The sequence below is a fragment of the Heteronotia binoei genome, chromosome 6, assembly GCF_032191835.1.
Source record: "Heteronotia binoei isolate CCM8104 ecotype False Entrance Well chromosome 6, APGP_CSIRO_Hbin_v1, whole genome shotgun sequence".
Classification (NCBI taxonomy): Eukaryota; Metazoa; Chordata; class Lepidosauria; order Squamata; family Gekkonidae; genus Heteronotia; species Heteronotia binoei.
This window is the reverse complement of record NC_083228.1, coordinates 25,334,073-25,351,401: the sequence shown is the minus strand read 5'-3', so window position 1 is coordinate 25,351,401 and position 17,329 is coordinate 25,334,073. Positions and strand designations below refer to the sequence as shown.

Below are 17,329 nucleotides of genomic sequence, written 5' to 3'. Positions count from 1 at the left end.
TCCCATCTGTTTCCCTGTGGATGTGCTTGGCATCTCCTATGAAACTTTTTCTCTTTTATATCTCTCCTGTTCCAAGCATAGTTCTGTTGGTGCCACATATTGTTTTGATTTGAAGATTTTCCAGCCAAGAATGTGGGCTATAAATACCTTCAGTGAATGAAGCAATGTATTGTAAGACTTCTACTCTTGTGGAATCTGGAAAAGGGTTTTTAGCCACTGAGTTCTGCTAGCAGGCCGCTGAGTGCCCCCCCCCCTCCTTTGCTGCTCACTGGGAAATGCTGGCATGAAAGCTTCTCAGTCCCTGTGGCTGGCAGTGTTCCCTCTAAACTGAGTTAGTTGAGCTAGCTCACAGTATTTAGCCTCTGGCTCACACATTTTTGTCTTAGCTCCAGAAAAAAAATGGCCCCAGAGCAAATTGATTTATGCAGTAGCTCACAACTTTAATGCCAATAGCTCACGAAGTAGGATTTTTGCTCACAAGAGTATTGGTAGGCACACCACAGATTTGCTGCCTCTGTATCATTTGAGGAGCATTCCTAGCAGGCAATGGACCCCGCTCCCCCCCCCCCCCCCCAGCAGGCAGCTTGGCTGCAGGGGCTGTGCTCTGGCAACAGGTCTGGAATTTAATTTCCACACTGGAAGGAGTTCATCAATCTTATATCTTAAATGCAGAAATCCATAGCATGTTGAGACATTGGCTATAAACTGGTTTTTTTTTTTTTTTTAAAGTTCTGGGCTGCTAGATTTTACATCATTTTTGGTATGGAGGTGTAAGTTTTGAGAATCATCTGACCCTATTTCTTTGCTTTGTTTCATTTCGACTCTGATGGCTCTTGGTAGACCCACAGTGATACTTTTGTATCAGCTTTTTCTTTGTGGAATGTTTTCTGTTTAAGATAATAACAAAGATACTCTGTCGTGCTAGATCAATAAGAATCCAAGTCACATACAGAGAAAGCCTGAGCCATCCTAAGCGAGCCATCCTAAGCGAAGTAACACCTTTCTAAGTCCATTGACTTCAATGGACTTAGAAGAGTGTAACTCTGCTTACCGTGGCACTATCGGTGTTTGGAACCCAATGATTTTGTGAAGTTCTGATGCTGAGATCAGTACACTGAGCGTGCTTACCTTACCTTGTTCAAATTCCCTTAGTTACATGCCATGCATGCTCCTGATTGGACCATGCTGATGTTACCTAGGGAATTTTGTCATGAGCACAATACTGTTCCAAGCATCTTTGTGACTGTACAGTTGCTGTTCTTGGAAGTTGCAGTTCCTTTTGCCCAGTTATAGGAATAATCTCATTTACATGAGAAGTGTCAAAGTCTGCCGGGTCATGGCATTTTGAGTCATTAAATTAACTGACTTATATAAAGTTCAAAATTGTTTGTTGTTCACCCCATCTTTGTGCCTGTACAGTTAGAGGCATCCTTTAAAAGTGCAACGTCTGTTAGACTGCACCTCTTGCTTTTTGCACCTGTGTAGTTAGTGACATCAGTTTGAGAAATTGTCACAAGATTAGCTAGATCCATGGGCAGACACTGGGGGCACACAGAGATACTAAGTAGAAAGTGTCAACTAAAAAAAAATCTCAAACTTTTTTTCATTTTACTGTCTACCTTTTTAAAAACTGGAGGCAGATGGATGGGAGCAGCAAAGTGAGGGTCTAATTGTGTGAGAAAACAATGTAATCATGCAGCAGACACATTCCTTTAGATGCATACAAACAACTTACCCAACAATCGTACTTTGCTTGCCGTGTGCAAACAGGATGTGAGCCAAAATAGCTTGTGGTCAAACATAACTAGTTTTGATCACATTACAAACATATTGCTTGCTTATGTCCAAAAAGAAGCTAAGTCTCTGTATTTGGTGACTTCTTTGGATTCCTGGTAAACTTAAGAGGGCAACCTCAGCTGCTCTAGGATAAATTGGACACCTGTCTGGGAATGTCATCTCTCATTGGGGTCCATGTCTTAGTGTGAACGTTAAGGATGGACACAAACTGGTTCACAAGCCAAAGTTCATCATGAACTTCTCTGGACTTTTTGTCCAGCATAGTTTGGCTGTTCAGGCGATTTAAAACTGAACAGTGCAGATCCGCACATCAACTGTTAGGTTTAAATGACTTGCAGGCACTTCAGCCTAACAGCAGGGTGGGTCTGTCTGTCATTAAACCCATTGGTTTTATTCTCTCCCACTTCAAAGCAGGAGGAAGTGAAACAGAAGGGTTAAATGACTGCTGACCATTTAGCTATTTTAATTTTTGGATTTTTAAATTGTATTCTTTTGCTGTGAACTACCCTGAGCTCAGTAGATTCAGAGAAGGGCAGAATGTAAACCTAAATTATATATATATAAAATAAACCCTTGCTGGGCAATTGTAACCGGGAGAAAGGGATCCGAACTGGCCAGTCTGGTTTGGGATATTTTTGGCTCAATTCAGGGTTCAGTTCGTGAATCAATCTGAACTGGCGTTTTTAAGTTTATGCCCATCCCTAGTGAACAATATTGTTAGTGATAATGAAATTGCAACACATCTTGTTTTGTTTGCAAATTTTATGCAGTCTGATATTCAGACATAATGTTTTAAATTCATTTTTGGGTACACTTTATAATAAATGTTATACATTTTTGTAATTGTGTTTCAGGTAGCTTAACCCTCTATCACACTGATTATATATGGATTGAGTTCCCCCCTCTTCCTCTCTTTTCATTCTTTGACAGATTGATTATAGCCAGAGCAATAGATAACAAGGTTGGGTCAGCACTGTAGGCAGCTATACTAAACCCAAACCTAGACTTCCAATTTTGGGTACTGGAAGTATTGTTCAGTAAATGATACGAACCTACCTGTATGTCCATGACACCACACAAACATTTGTGTTATATACTAGTGCAGGCATATAGAAGCTGGCACAATGTGTGCAAGAAGTTTCTTATTTGCCTAATTATTTCATAATAAGACTGAAGCTACATTTTGACAAAGATCCATCTAATAAGCTACATATGGAATAATTTTGCAAAATCTGCAAGGGCATCCTAATTAGTTCCTAAGGGGTTTTCCCTCTTCAGTCCCATACTAATCCAAGCCCTAGGGCCACTTCACACATGAGAAGTTTTCTCCATAGATATTACTTCTATGCCAGATTGAGCCCCCAGGCTGCCAGTTGCCTATCTGTATTTGGAAGGTTCCGTGTTTGTAGTGGAGTTTTTATTTCGATATCATTATAAACATGCAAAAACAGTCATTTTATGCAGATGGCACATTCTTTCATGGAATGCTCATTTTTTTGCTTCAGAGCAATATGGAGGGACAAAAGTGTAATGTCACAACCGTACGAGAGACAGACAACCCGATCCTATGCATTTTTACCCAGAGAAACATGCTGCCAATTCCAGTGCAGCTCTGAAAGAAGCACATGGGAACCGAGCATGATACAAAATTTATTTCATGATTACATTAATCGCTATTCGAACAAAGCAGGAGTCAAGTAGCAGCTTTAAGACCAACCGAGTTTTATTCAGAATGTAACCTGATCCCCTCGTCTGATGACGTGTGCTTAGAGAGCTCACGAAAGCTTACGTTCTGAATAAAACTTGGTTGGTCTTAAAGGTGATACTTGACTCCTGCTTTGTTCAACTACTTCAGACCAACCCAGCTGCCCACTTGGATCTATTAATCGCTATTAGCATTGGTACAGATCTACAGTATCTGTGGATCAAACCAGATGAGAAGCAGGGAGTTCTGGGGCCCAGTTGGAACTATGGTGTGGGTTGTTTATTTTGTTTATACCCCGCTTTTCTTCCCAGCGAGGACGCAAAGTGACTTCCAGTATTGTTATGAGGTAGGTTAGGCTGAGTGTGTGTGACCAGCCCAAAGTCACGCAGCAACTTTTCATGGCAGACTGGGGATTCAAACCTTGATATCCAAGATCCTAGTTTGACCCTCTAATCTTTATGTCACACCTTCCTCCCAAATGATGCTGCTGTTTTCCCAACTTGACGTGATCTTGGGGAGCCATTTTTATTTTATTTTTGCTTTATGTTTGCCACAATGGGGTAAAGAACTGCTCTGTGAAGCCACTTCAGTTGGAGAAAATAATGCAGGGGGAGGAGTTTACTTTTTGTGCCAAGGTCTCAGTTGGAATCATCTCCCTGCTCACCTGAAAGCTGGATGTTAAAAAACCCAAAAAACCACTAAGGCTGTGATCACATGCACTAAATAAATGCACTTTCAATCCACCTTCAGTGCACTTTCCAACTGGACTTTACTGTCGGAACTGGCAAAATCCAGTTGGGAAGTGCATTGAAAGTGGATTGAAAGTGCATTATTTAGTGTGTGTGATCACAGCCTAAGACTTTTACTCATGGAACTCCCTACCTCTCATCCGGCTTGGCCTTCAGTTTAAAGATTAGGAAGAAAGAGAGAGAGGAAAACTCTTCAGCGAAAATGAAATATGACCTTGTATTGTTCACAGTGTAAATATGAAGGAGGAGATGCAGGACTCGTGTCACAGACAATAATAAGATCTGCTTTACTGAAGCCGCTAGAAGCCAGTGCAGGTGGCTCAACCAAATACTCATGATGTATTCACTGCTTAAACAGCCAATACGGGATAGAACCTGACTCCAGGGACACAGCTGTGGGATCCTGGTTCCAAGAGCATAATAAGCCACTCCTGCAGCCTCCTAGCCAGCTCCTAGGCTAACCGTGGTGCCTTTGTCGACATTGCATATGTATTTCCCGAATAGCATATTGAAAGCGATGAATCAAGATTGCTCTAGGCAAATTATATAACATACACTAGCAAGCTAACATAGCCTGTCCCTTTCGCTTCATGTGCGAATAGGTTGCTAAATTGTTCTCTGAGAGGGTGTGTGTGGGGGAATCTGATGTTAAACAACAGTAGTATTGTGTATAGGGCTGCTTCAAATGCCTGGCAGGCCATTACTTCAAAACCAGTTAAGTAGATCGAGAGTAGAATTACTTTGGAAAGCTCTTCCTGAAGCTATAGTGGGAAGAGAAGAATCTTTCTTTGCAATCCTGATGATTTGTAGATTTTAATTGCAAACAAATAGGCACTGACTTGTTTGTAGATGTCATTTGTTTGTTTATTCCTTGCATCTTTTATCCCGCCCCACCTCACAAGCGTGATCAGGGCAGCTCACAACATGTCAATACAGGGGCAGGTCAGCACAGACTCCTGGGAAAACTAGCAGGTGTCTTCATTTGGGGGTCTGAACCAATGTGATCCAGAGGCCATGTCCCCAACACCAATAGCACTGGTCCACCATCACCCCAGACAGTTCACTTTTTGCCCAAAATAGATCTGCCCAAAAGAGACATGGTAAGCTTTTAGTTGTCCATGACGTATTGTTTGTGAATCTTTAGACACCGTTCACTGTGATCTGGATGGTCTAAATTAGCCTGATCTTATCAAAAGCTCAGCAGGGTTGGCCCTGGTTAGTATTTGAATGGGTGAGCACCAAGGAAATCCATGATTGTTATGCAGAGGAAGGCAACAGCAATCCACTTCTGAATGTCTCTTGCCTTGAAACAACCTCATGGTGTTGTTGTGAGCATGAAACGGAGGAGAGAATGATGTAAGCCACTTGGACTAATCCAAAGTGTGCAGACTGTAATCTGGAAGAATTTGATTCCCCACTCCTCCACCTGCACTTGCCGGTGTGACCTTGGGTCAGTCATAACTTGAGCTCTTTCAGCCCCGCCTACTTCATAGGGGGAGGAAGGGAAAGGAGATTGAGGCTGCAAGTGAAGAGTATGGTAAAAATCCAATCCCCTCCTCCTCCTTTTCATTTTTGAGGAGAAAGGTAAAAAAATCAACTGAGTGAATGAACAGTCATTCCAATCCAAGACCACCACTCCTCCATCAAGGGAACTGGGGGATTTGAGGGTGGTTCTGCATTATGCCACATCTGAGCCCTCCCTGGTGGCCCCCTCTCCTGCTTCATCACTGGCAGAGGTGGTGCAAAAGTGCCTTCAGCAATGGACAGCTCAAACCCCTTTCTCCCTATCAGGTGCCTGGGTCTGCTGACAGGAGTTGGTCCACTTATGCAGGCGGGGCAGGGAGGTGCTCCTGAAAATGAGCAGAACTCCTGTGGCCTGTCCCTCTTTGCTCACTGCCTGAGATACACTGAACTCCACCCCCTTGCCACATAGCCCCTGATTGATTCTGGCCATCCTTTCTATCATAGTGCCACTGCCTCCTCACAACACCTCCACTCAGGGGTGGAATTCTAGCAGGAGCTCCTTTGCATATTAGACCACACACCCCTGATATAGCCAATCCTCCAAGAGCTTACAAAAAAGAGCCTTGTAAGCTCTTGGAGGAATGGCTACATCAGGGGTGTGTGGTCCTAATATGCAAAGGAGCTCCTGATAGAATTCCACCCCTGCCTCCACTGACTGCCATGACATGGTTGCTAAAGATGATACCCTGCTAATAAACAGCAAATACTGCAAACCCACCAAATTTCTTTGGGCACTGCATAATTTATGCCCTCAGGGAATAGACCAGCACTGCTGCAGTCACATGGTGGGTGACTGTCACAGCACAGAAGAGGCACAGAATTCCTCTGTAGACCAAACAATGCACACATTTATCCATTTATGTTCTATGTTTTCTGTGCTGAGAGAACTTGGTCATATGCATCTACTGACTTCATTTTCATCCTCCCTTTCACCCTAAAGTGGACCAAAGCAGCTTACATTATTCTCCATCTTCTTACAAAAACTGTGCAATGTAGCTGAGGCATACAGTGTGTAACTGGCCTAAGCCCTCCTATCAAGCTTCCATGACTTACTTTACTTAATTTGATTTATATCCTGACCTCCCCTCCAAAGCAGGCTCAGGGCTGCTCATAGTATAAACCACAGCAATCCCAGATCCTAGTTTGACCCTCCTAACTACTACAACACACTGACATTTATTCATCACTAATTTGTTTAAAAACAAATAGACCTTTTCTGCAGTACCAGTTGCTCCCTCAGGCACCTGCTTTCACTGGCTCAACCCATCAATTTCCCCACCATTTGTTGTGCGGGTGCATTTTGACTCACACCTCTCTCCAGTTTCCCCAGTGGCTTCTTGATCTTGTTTTTTAAAGATCAGGAAGACATGGGAATTGGAGGGAAACGTGAGTAAAAATGAGCCTGTGAAGCAACTGGTGGGGAATTGTTTGTTTGAGCCGGGGAAAACAGAATCCTGAGGGCAGAGAGACTGCTACTGTGGAAAAGGTCTCAGATTCTACGCATTTTTTCATGAAAAGTACTGTAACTGCCTTCAAAGCTCAGAACTTCTGAGACATGTAATGGGGTTTGAATATGATTAGGCTATGTCAAAAATTTCTTCTGTTATATGCTTGCTTAATAAAGTGCATCATAAATGCCAGCATGTTGCGGGATATGGCTTGACAGATTTTAATTTCCCCCCTTAGTTTTCTTTCTTATTTTTCCTGTTTGTCAAATGCAGCTTTATTATAAAAAGCTCTTTAGAAACGGAAGATTTACTTTCAGGCCAAATAGCTTTTTAACCGATCTGGAGTTCTTGTGTTTTAATGAACCATTACCTGGGAATGTCTCTGAGAACTGGATATTTCTTAAGCAGAAAATGTCTCCATTCTGAGCTCTAGTATTTTGCTATGTGTAAATGGTTATGTTGTAAGCAGTGGTACATTGACCACAAGGGTATAATTCTCTTTACGATTGCACTGTAAGACTGGAAGCGACGTAACCTCCACCAAAATTCTGGAAGCATTCCTGTCTCCATAGGAGAACAGTTCCCTATTGAACTGGGAAATAGGAATGTTTGTGCTGCAGCTTTTATTTAGGGACTGTGTAATGCATTCATCCTTTGTTTGCATCGTGCCTTATTGAGGAATAAAGTCTCTCTATGCCAAAAAGGTGTGTTATTTGAATATTGAGGAATGCAGCACTCCGTGTGCAAATGACAGTTTAGGCTGACTGAGTCTGCGTGTACTGCCGCAGTGCTAAATGTTAGGATGGCCCACATCAGTTTTAACAAGTAACAACACCAAGCTTAGTTTTCTGAATCTGCTCTAGAAGGGTCATTTGGTATATGAAACTGCACTGGAAAAATAAGTTGATTCATTAATTTAGTTATGGGTTCTGTGTTAAAATAAAAGGCCAAGAGGTCCGGAGGTGAAACTGGATGGGAAACAGACAGGAAGGTGGGAAGTTTACTAGATAGGATCCAGTGACCCTCTTTACATAATGGAGTCCAGTGGAAGAAGACAGCTTCTGCTGGAGAAACACTTAACCAGGGTGGGATTAAGACATTCAGAGGCCCAATGCCAGGGGTGTCAAACATGCAGTTCAGGGGCCGAATCAGGCCCCCGGAGGGCTCCTATCAGCCCCCTGAGCAACTGGCTGTTGTCTGCTTCCTTCTCCCTCTCTCTTGCTTCCTTCTGCATCACAGCTTGCTTTGCAAGGCTTGCTCAATTGCACAGGAGGTACAGAGCAAAACCTCTATTTTCTCCATTGGCTGAGGCGCCTCCCTTGGGCAGGAAGGGGGGAGAAATAGCTTGTTTTGCCAGGCTCCCTCAATCCCACAGAAGAGGTACTGAAGCAAGCCTCTCTTCCTTCTATTGGCTGAGGCTCCCCCCAGCCCCCTGGGGAAGGAAGGAAAGAGCCAGAGCTTCCCTTGCCTAGTTCCCTGGTTCCCATGGGAGAAATACAAAGAAAGCATCTTTAAGACCAATGAGTGCTAATGTTTTAAGCATCTTTATATATATATATATATGGCCCTCAGTATGACAACTTGGCACTTTACAGATTTTTAAAGCTGCTAGGATGGTAGTGCTGTCTTTCTTCTTTGTGAGATTTCAAATGTTACATTTGTAGGAGCATTGGAATGCAGTTTTTCAGACGGATTTTAAAATATCTTTTTAACATTTGGTGTTTGCTTCCTTTTCTTCCCCTCGTAGGTGGTCAATGCTGCTTTAGCTCTTGCTGCCAAGCCTACAAGCCAGGTGGTAAAAAGCAACATGGAAATGTATAAGAACACATGGGAGAGCCACATACGTATGCTCACTGAAGCCATGGATGACATTACAAGCATTGATGATTTTCTTGCTGTATCAGGTGTGCTGCTTTTGATTTCATTCCCCCCCTTTGAGATACCTTTCTCTCCCTCTCTCTTTTTAAAATGATTATTTGAGAGACGACACAATCCCTTAGGAAGCTGCATTATATCATCCAAGCTCCGTTATCTAGCCAGGTGTGAAATTAGTGTGAGGGAAAGTGAATCTGAAGACCGAGGAATGCAATTGCTGCCAATTCCTAAAGGACTTTGCAGAAGACAGCAGAGGCTCTCTTCTTCCCTTCCCCTCACCTTCTGCTGGCGCAAAACACCGTCTGCCTTGAAGCGAGTTGCCCACCAGTGGGGCAGCCGGCGATGGAAATTAGTCCCCCTGCCAGGCAGGCTCGGAGAGTCTTGCATTTTACTCCCACTAAGAGGAAAAGCTAATTAGGGGATTCGACTCACACTTGGGTTTTAAGCAAAAATGTAATTATAATTTCTTGTGATTGAGGCAAAGGAGTGCACTGGAAAGATTATTCGGGCACAAGGAGCATTGAACAGCAAGCAGTGCAGTACATTCCACAAGCACCTCTGCAAACCATTCGAATAATACCAAGTAGCAGCATATCCAATACAAAGCTTAAAAGGCGTCTCCAGTGTGGAGACATTCACTCATAGCCCTGTGTGTGCCCCTGGCATAGGCCAGTCGGATACAGGAGCAAGCTTGAGAATTGGGTACCTTTCCTAATAACGATAAAATGTCATCAAGTCGCAGCTGAATTATGAGGAGGACCTGTCATGGGGTTTGGGAGGGAAGAGGCATTCAGAGGTGATTTGCCATTTTCTTCCTCAGCACAGCAAGCCTGGACATCCTTGGTGGTCTCTCATCCAAGTACTGCCCATGGCCAACGCTGCTTAGCTTCCCAGCTCTGACAACCTCAGGCAAGTCTGAGTTATTCAGGCTGCTACTTATCTTTCTGGCATTATAGTATTAAGTGAACAGGACCTTTCAAGGGGTGCCAGATCTACTTTGGGTGAGACATGCATTCCAAGAGAATTTATGCATGATGTACTGTTCCTCCAGAGCTTCTGCTCTTAGGAAGAAGTGCCATCATCTGGATTTCTGTGGTCCAGATCATTTCCCCCAGAGCAGTGCTGAGTCTCAGACGCCAGGGTTTTGGATATCTGATGGGAAAAGTCCCTTTTGTGCTTCTCTAGGAGGAAGGACTGGGCAGAGTTCTCCTCTCCAGCACAACAGTGGCCTCCTCTTCCTCAGTCTTCCTTATATGTTAAAGTAGCATGAGCTGAGCAGCTGGCCTGTAGGAGAAGTTTAACATAAAATCTCCATCCGGGCTCAGATTCAATTTTGAAAAGCTTATTCAAAGCACACGAGATATAGACCAATGAGGGGAATTGTGAAAGAGAAATGCAGATCTTAGAAGACAAAGTAGAAGTACTAGCTAATTCTAAACATAGAAATATTCTCAGATGTTCAAGGTGTCCTTACAGGTATGCTTAATGATGCTTAACAGTAGGGTTGCCAGGTCCCCCTAGAGGCTGACATCCCTGACTCAACACCTACTCAACCCCTAATTAGGAATTGTTTTTAATTTCAATATTTGACACAAAATTGGTCCCATTTTATGAAAGGAATATTTCAGCTGTACCCAACACAGTCATCATAGTCATTCATCCAGGGAATCCTCAGGTCCCACCTGGAGCTGGCGTCCCAACTTGACAGCCATCTAGGTGACAAGTCCTCAAGGCTTGCATGTATGGTTGCCAATGCCAACCTCTAGGTAGGAATAACTCACAGGGACCATGGTGTTGAGCTAACAGCCACAGACAAACCACACTTGTGTAATGTTATATAAACAATATATATATACAAACAATATGTGTAACCTACTTTTCTGAGTTGATCTTCAGTGTCTATATGTGGGGAAATCTGTGGAATTTAAATTGACAAATAACTTGAGATGGATAACAGCACAGGATCACAAGTGAAGTTTCCATCAATGATAAAGAACCCAAGTATGATTATAGAATAAGGAATTACTTTTTTGAGTTGATCTTCAATGTCTATATGTGGAGAAGTCTATGGAATTTGAGTGGGCTACTAAATTACTTGAGACAAGAGCGTAATATTTATTGAGAATTTATTTAAATTTGATTAATTTAAATTTATTGAATAGTATGTGCAGCTGCATAACAATCCCTGAATTAGGAGAGTGGGCAGCCACCCACCCACCAGGAGCTTTGCCACACCCCCAGCAGCCCTCATTAACCCCTGGAGAAATCCATGCCACCCTTTCTCCACTTCTTATGTGATTTTGGGCAGCAGGTAGCTTGCTGGCCTTTTGACGGGGGGGGGGGGGGCAGCCAAGGAGAGCCTCAGGTGAGTGAGGCCTGCTTGGGCTGGCTGGATCTCACTTGCCTAGGGCTCTCCTTTCTTGTGTCAGGTTGGTTTTGGCTGGTGGGGGGGGGGAGCAACGTATATTAATGAGTTGTGCTAATGAGCTCTACCACCTATTTTTCTACAAAACAACCCCTGCTAAAAGCCATTAAAAATCTGTGTCAGGAGGCCCCTTCATATAGGATCTGTCCATCATGAGGAGAGGCTTTTCAGCTATTCATGCAAGAATGATGAATAATGAACCTGTAAAACCTGGGATGGATTTAAATATGAGATGCGATTGTTTTTCGTCTTTGAGTCAGAATGGCTGGGATTTTTCTTCTTAAGTGTGCAGCAACACAGTGCGTTTTGTTAGTTGGGTTTTTTTTTTTTTTTTTGCATTTAACTTGTCTGGGGTGTGTGTATGTGTGTATGTAAAGTGCCCTCAAGTCTTGGCCAATCTGTTGTGACCCCCAGCAAGGTACTTCCAAGGCAAATGAGAAGCAGAGATGGTTGGCCATTGCCTTGCTCCTCACAGATTTCCTTGGTGGTCTCCCTGCCAAGTACTGACGTTGCTTAGCTTCCAAGCTGTGACACGGTTGGGGTATACCATGCCACCTTCCCTTTGCATTTAACTTAACTTACAGTATCCTATATTTTTTATCTTATATCAAGAGCTGTGGGAAATAATTGATATTTCATCTCTTATATAGCCTTTTCTCTCTGAGGACCCTTTTAGTGCCTCTTCCAAGGATCTGTGCAATGGCTACTCCTATATATTGAACAGGCATGGGATTTGTAGAGATAAATGGTCATGAAGTCACCATTTAGTGTCCCATAGCCTGAGTACTATTGGTCAGCTGCAGAAAGGGTTATCTGCAGAGTTTGGTTTCAGCAGCAACTGGATGAACAATAAATAAAGGTATATTTAGAAGAATTTCCCAGCAAGGCAAGTGGATATATTAAATTCCATAATCTGCACTTTCACACTATGATATATTTTGAAGTGCTTCCAAAATTGAACAAATACACTGTACCAAATCCACATTTTCAAAAAGTCTCAAAGAGATATACATATTAGTCATGGAAAATGTACTGTAAAACAGGGTTCACTAAAGATGTATTCTGTATAAATTCAGTGTATCGATTGCATTAGATGGTTTTCTGCAAGGTCTTTGTCCCTTCTGCATTTAAAGAGGGAATGCCAACTGGCTCTCTCTTCTCTTATACATTATGAATCTCTCTGCCTTAGCATCTCGAGGAAGCTGTGTGTGACAGCTCAAAGGTCATTCTGCAGAAGTCCCTGTTGTTTCAGTGAGAGAAGATCTGCCTGTTTCCTTAACTCTTATAGTAAGTCATGCCCATACTGGGCTCTGCCCTGAATTAATTGTGACAAAGTACAACCATGAATTCTTAGAGTTTCCAAGTTTTAAGATGGGATTGGATAAAACATATGGAGCAGAGATCCATCAGTCACTATTAGCCACGGAACTCTCTGTCTGGGGCAGTGATGCTCTTTATTCTTGGTGCTTGTGGGGGCACAGTGGGAGGGCTTCTAGTTTCTTAGCCCCACTGACGGACCTCCTGATGCTGCCTGGTGTTTTTTTGGCCACAGTGTGACACAGACTGTTGGACTGGATGGGCCATTGGCCTGATTCAACATGTCTTCTCTTATGTTTTTATGTTCTTACCTGAATTCACTGGAAGCTGTAAGCCAAAATGCCCTCAAAATGACGGGGAATTGACAGGTGGGCACCTGGCTTAAAAAGGATATTTGAATCTATGTATACAGGATACACATCCAGAAATTATTGCTTAAAATTACCAGGGACACTAATTAAGTAAAAACAATTAAAATTTATTGTAGAAAAATATAGACACACATACATGGTAATAAACTCATAAAACATACATACAGTCCTAAGAAAAATAGAGAGAGATTCAGAGATAACACAAGGATGGACAAACAGGGTGATAATTACCGATCGTATTCTTCAAGGAAGGCTCCAATGGTGACGAACAAGGAGTAGGGGGAGGGGACCCTCATCTGATCAGGAATCGGGGATGTATCTAGACAGCAGAACTGGGGTACTGCTAGATGCACACCTGTGGGGAGCTGGGTCACGGGTTATAAGGACTACCTTGAGCCCTTAGGGGATGGTACAGGGGCTGATGACAGTGGTCAGCTGGTACATGACCTCAGAGAAAGGGGAGGCTCTGCAGTGACCATAAGGGCTGGACTTATACAGTAGCCAATAGCCAGTTAATTGGCGGCCCCTGGTTGGATGCTCATAGCTAGCCAATGAGCAGACTTGGCCTTAGTTACCTGATTGGGCTTCCAGGTAACAATGGCCCAAGGGGGAGGATACAGGATGACCATTAAGGGAAAGAATGGGAAATTTTTTTAAGGTGGGGGGTACTTAAGTTTATCAAACTTATCTAAAAAGGTGACAATAGATGGCCAAATTGCTACTTAGGTAACACCCGATCTATACAAAGAAACTTGGCTCTGGGTGAAGATGTTCTTCCTCCTCTTCGATCTTCTATTGGCACCAGTCTTTGTCTTGAGTTCCATTGGATAAAGGCTTAGGCAGTCTGGCAGGATCCACGCCTAAGATAAGCTTGATGGCTTTATGCATAGGTGACATCTGTTGAGTACGTGAGCCTCCCGCTTCGCTGTGATGGAGTCTGGCACTGCAGGAAGATAGCTGCTGGTGGTGTTAGCCTCCCAAGATGGATTTTATGGTTGAGGCTGGAAACCGCTTGCCTGGACAGTTCCTGGCGGCGCAGCTTCTTCCGCTGCTATGGCCAAGATGGGGATCGCACAGAGTGACTGGAAACCATCTGTTTCTCCTCGTTAGCACTCCTCAAGAGACATGGAGTGTTGCTGCAATGTTGTGGCTGTTAGTACTCATAAGTCACCAGGCGGGTGACTACGATGTTCTGGAAATAGGGGTATTATTCTCACAAAGCCCCCAATGCTGCCGCCACTACATGTAACACATAAATGCAATTTTAGAAGGACAAGTAAAGGTGATGGTAAGGCAAAGAAGTTACAGGGCTTCAGGAAACTCATTGGCTAGTGCTGTGAGTAGCACTTGCTCCATTGCCAGTGACTGGGGAAACTGGTCTTGTTGGAGCAGACCAAAAAGGCCAAGTAGCCTAGCAACCTATTCCCAGCAGTGGCCAGCAAGCATAGAGCTGGGTGATCTGGGGAGGAAAAGGGAGTTATGTAAGAGATCTTTCCATGATTGTATGATTCGCAATGGAGAACAGGCTGTTTCTGTGTTTTACTTCATACCAGTATAGGGAAGGAGAATGGAGGTGAAAGATCAGGCTGGGTGGCAGCAACAATGATGTGCTAACTGACCCTCAGTGAAACTACAGAAGGGAGCATCACCTTGTTTAGGCTGCCAATAGAACCTTCTGATCCTGGTACATTTCCATATCCAGGCCTTCTTTGAGGGGGTGAGGAGTAGGCTTGGCAGTCTCCAGGTCCCAGTGGGGAATCCCCCAGTTTAGCAGGCTCCTTCCTGCCCTCAGTCTGCTGGCTGCTGGGGGGAAGCCCCACCCCCACAACCACCATGTGCCTTTCCACCTTGGAAGGCTTAGAAGACTTGGGAAGGGCTTGCTGTTTGAAAGGTGTGTGTGCCTTTAAATCTCTGAGGCAGGCTGAATGGGGGTGGGGTGAGCCTGCAGAATAATGTGGCTATTGGGAAAAACGGAAGGGAAGCAGCCAGCTCCCTCCATTTGTTTTGCAGCCCTTTCAGAAGTCTTTGCACAGCAAAATAGAGAGAATTGTTTTCCTTGTGTTAGTCTGAAGAACTTTGTTGCGTATATGGCATTCAGCAACTCCCATGATGAGAAAATTGCCTCAGTGAGACCACAATGTGTGGGCTTCCAAACAATGTTTATTTTGGCTGCTGTGTGTGTGAGAGAGAGGGAGGGTGGAATTGGAAGTGCATCTGCTGTGGATGACTAAGTGAAGACTGTATTCAGGGGAACTGCACTGCTGTATTTTTATCTATTTTAGAGAATGGGAAAGTCTCCTGACTTCACCTCCAAAGTCCCCAGGTATTTTCTGAATTAGGCTGAATTAGGCTGAGAAGACTGATCCTTGGCCTTAGGACAGGCCTTTTGGCTTTGGAAGTCAGAGGCTCAAGGATCTCCCAGAGGCTCGAGGATCTTTAGAATTTATATTGTTCTGAATAAAAATTCAGCTTTACACTGGAGCCCTGGGCTGACTGACACAGTTTATGACTGAGTATGAATGTGTGTTTGTGTACTAAGTGTCTGTTTGGGGAGATGGGGTGGGCTGGGCTGGGATTGACGCATTATATATATCATCCGTATACACTTCAGACTGGCCATATTTTGTACTGATGAGACACATCCTTTATATAAGGCAACCGGATCAGTTACCTCAGAGAGATTAGTCCATTTGTATGAAACAGAGTACCTTGAGGGAACTGTGCTACACTAATTACCCAAGCGGCTTCATCTGTTTAAAGAGTGCAGCACATGCTTTTTATGTGTGGAATTTCAATGATGCTTCTGACACGGGAAGCCTTTTTGGGCAAAGTGATTGCATCCCTTCCTGCTCTCTGCATAGACTTTAGAGCTCACGTCCCTCTGGAGATCAGGACATATGGGCCTCTGGAAAGAAGGAAAAGAAATGTCAGGGTACCCACAGCAGTGCTGGTGCTGAACTTTACTCCACACTACATCATTTTACATAATTTTACATCATTTCTGCATTTGCACTCCATGATAGCAAAGTATCTTAAGAATCTTGCATGACTGTCCCAATTAACGAAGCATCCTATTTTTGGATTATCTTTCCTTTAAAATTGGAGAGCATGGTATGTGCTGAAATTATGAATAATTGCGTCACCAGAGACCTTTAACTGTTCCAACTGAATGTTACTTCTCTGTTTTCCTCAAGACTGTTCAAGACCGTTCTTGTCCAGAATCTCTTTTACAAATTGGATATAACCAGAAGCAATATTTGCAGGGGGGGTTTTTCCCTGCAAAAGGCTTCAGGTGTCAATTCAAAGCAGCAGCCTTAGAGCAACTTTTAGTTTAATTTTAAATCAACCCTTTTGGGAGCAATTTTTTTTTTTGCAGGAGGTGGGGAGTAGTTCAGGCTATTCTGGCTTCTCTGCAGTTCTCGATCTCCATCTGGCCCATTTTTAGAACTTTTACAAAAGTGTCTGGCTAATGCCAGGGTTACATTATTTTGTATTAAAACTCCCACCCTGCCTTGCAAATTTTGCTTGTTCAGCTGAAGAGCTGTGTGTAAATATAAGGTTGCAAGGATATGCAAAGTATTTTGTTTATATCCCACTTTTCTCCCCATTTGGCTTCCAACATTCTCCCCAGGTACTCACAACAACCCTGTGAGGTGGGCTAGGCTGAGAGTGTGGGACTGGCCCGGGGAACCCATAGACCTGTAACCAGAACATTTTAGATGAGGGGCAGGGGATAAAATTTTAGGGGTGGCATGGGGCACAAAATGATATCACAAACTTTAAAAAACCTGGGCAGCCTGCTACCTTGTTGCGCCATCATGGTGGTACTCCAAGAGTGTGCGCACCAGTGTGTTTATGAATGAGAAAGCTGCAGAAGAGTGGGGAAGGCAGCAGGAGAGTGAGAAAGTTGCAGGAGAGAGAGGAAGGTGGCAGGAGAATGAGAAAGCTTGCATAAGAGCGGGGAAGGTGGCGCTGCAGTATGAGAGCAGGGAAGGCGGCACAACAGCGAGAAAGCAGGAGGAGAGCAGGGAAGGTGGCATGGAGCAGATGACAGTAGAGGGGCCAGAAAGGTAAAACAGGGTGATGCTTTGTGGGGCCTGCCCCCTTGTCCCCCATAG

The 17,329-nt window shown here is 43.8% G+C and overlaps 1 protein-coding gene across 2 annotated transcripts in view; it reads left to right on the top strand.

Annotated features, from left to right (window-relative positions):
* Nucleotides 1-17,329, top strand: part of CTNNA3 (catenin alpha 3) — a 1,035,346-nt gene that overhangs the window by 701,639 nt on the left and 316,378 nt on the right. For both annotated transcript variants that reach the window (XM_060241118.1, XM_060241119.1), the window contains one exon: nt 8,971-9,127. In XM_060241118.1, coding sequence (XP_060097101.1) covers nt 8,971-9,127 — 157 coding nt within the window. The remainder of the gene's footprint in view (nt 1-8,970; nt 9,128-17,329) is intronic.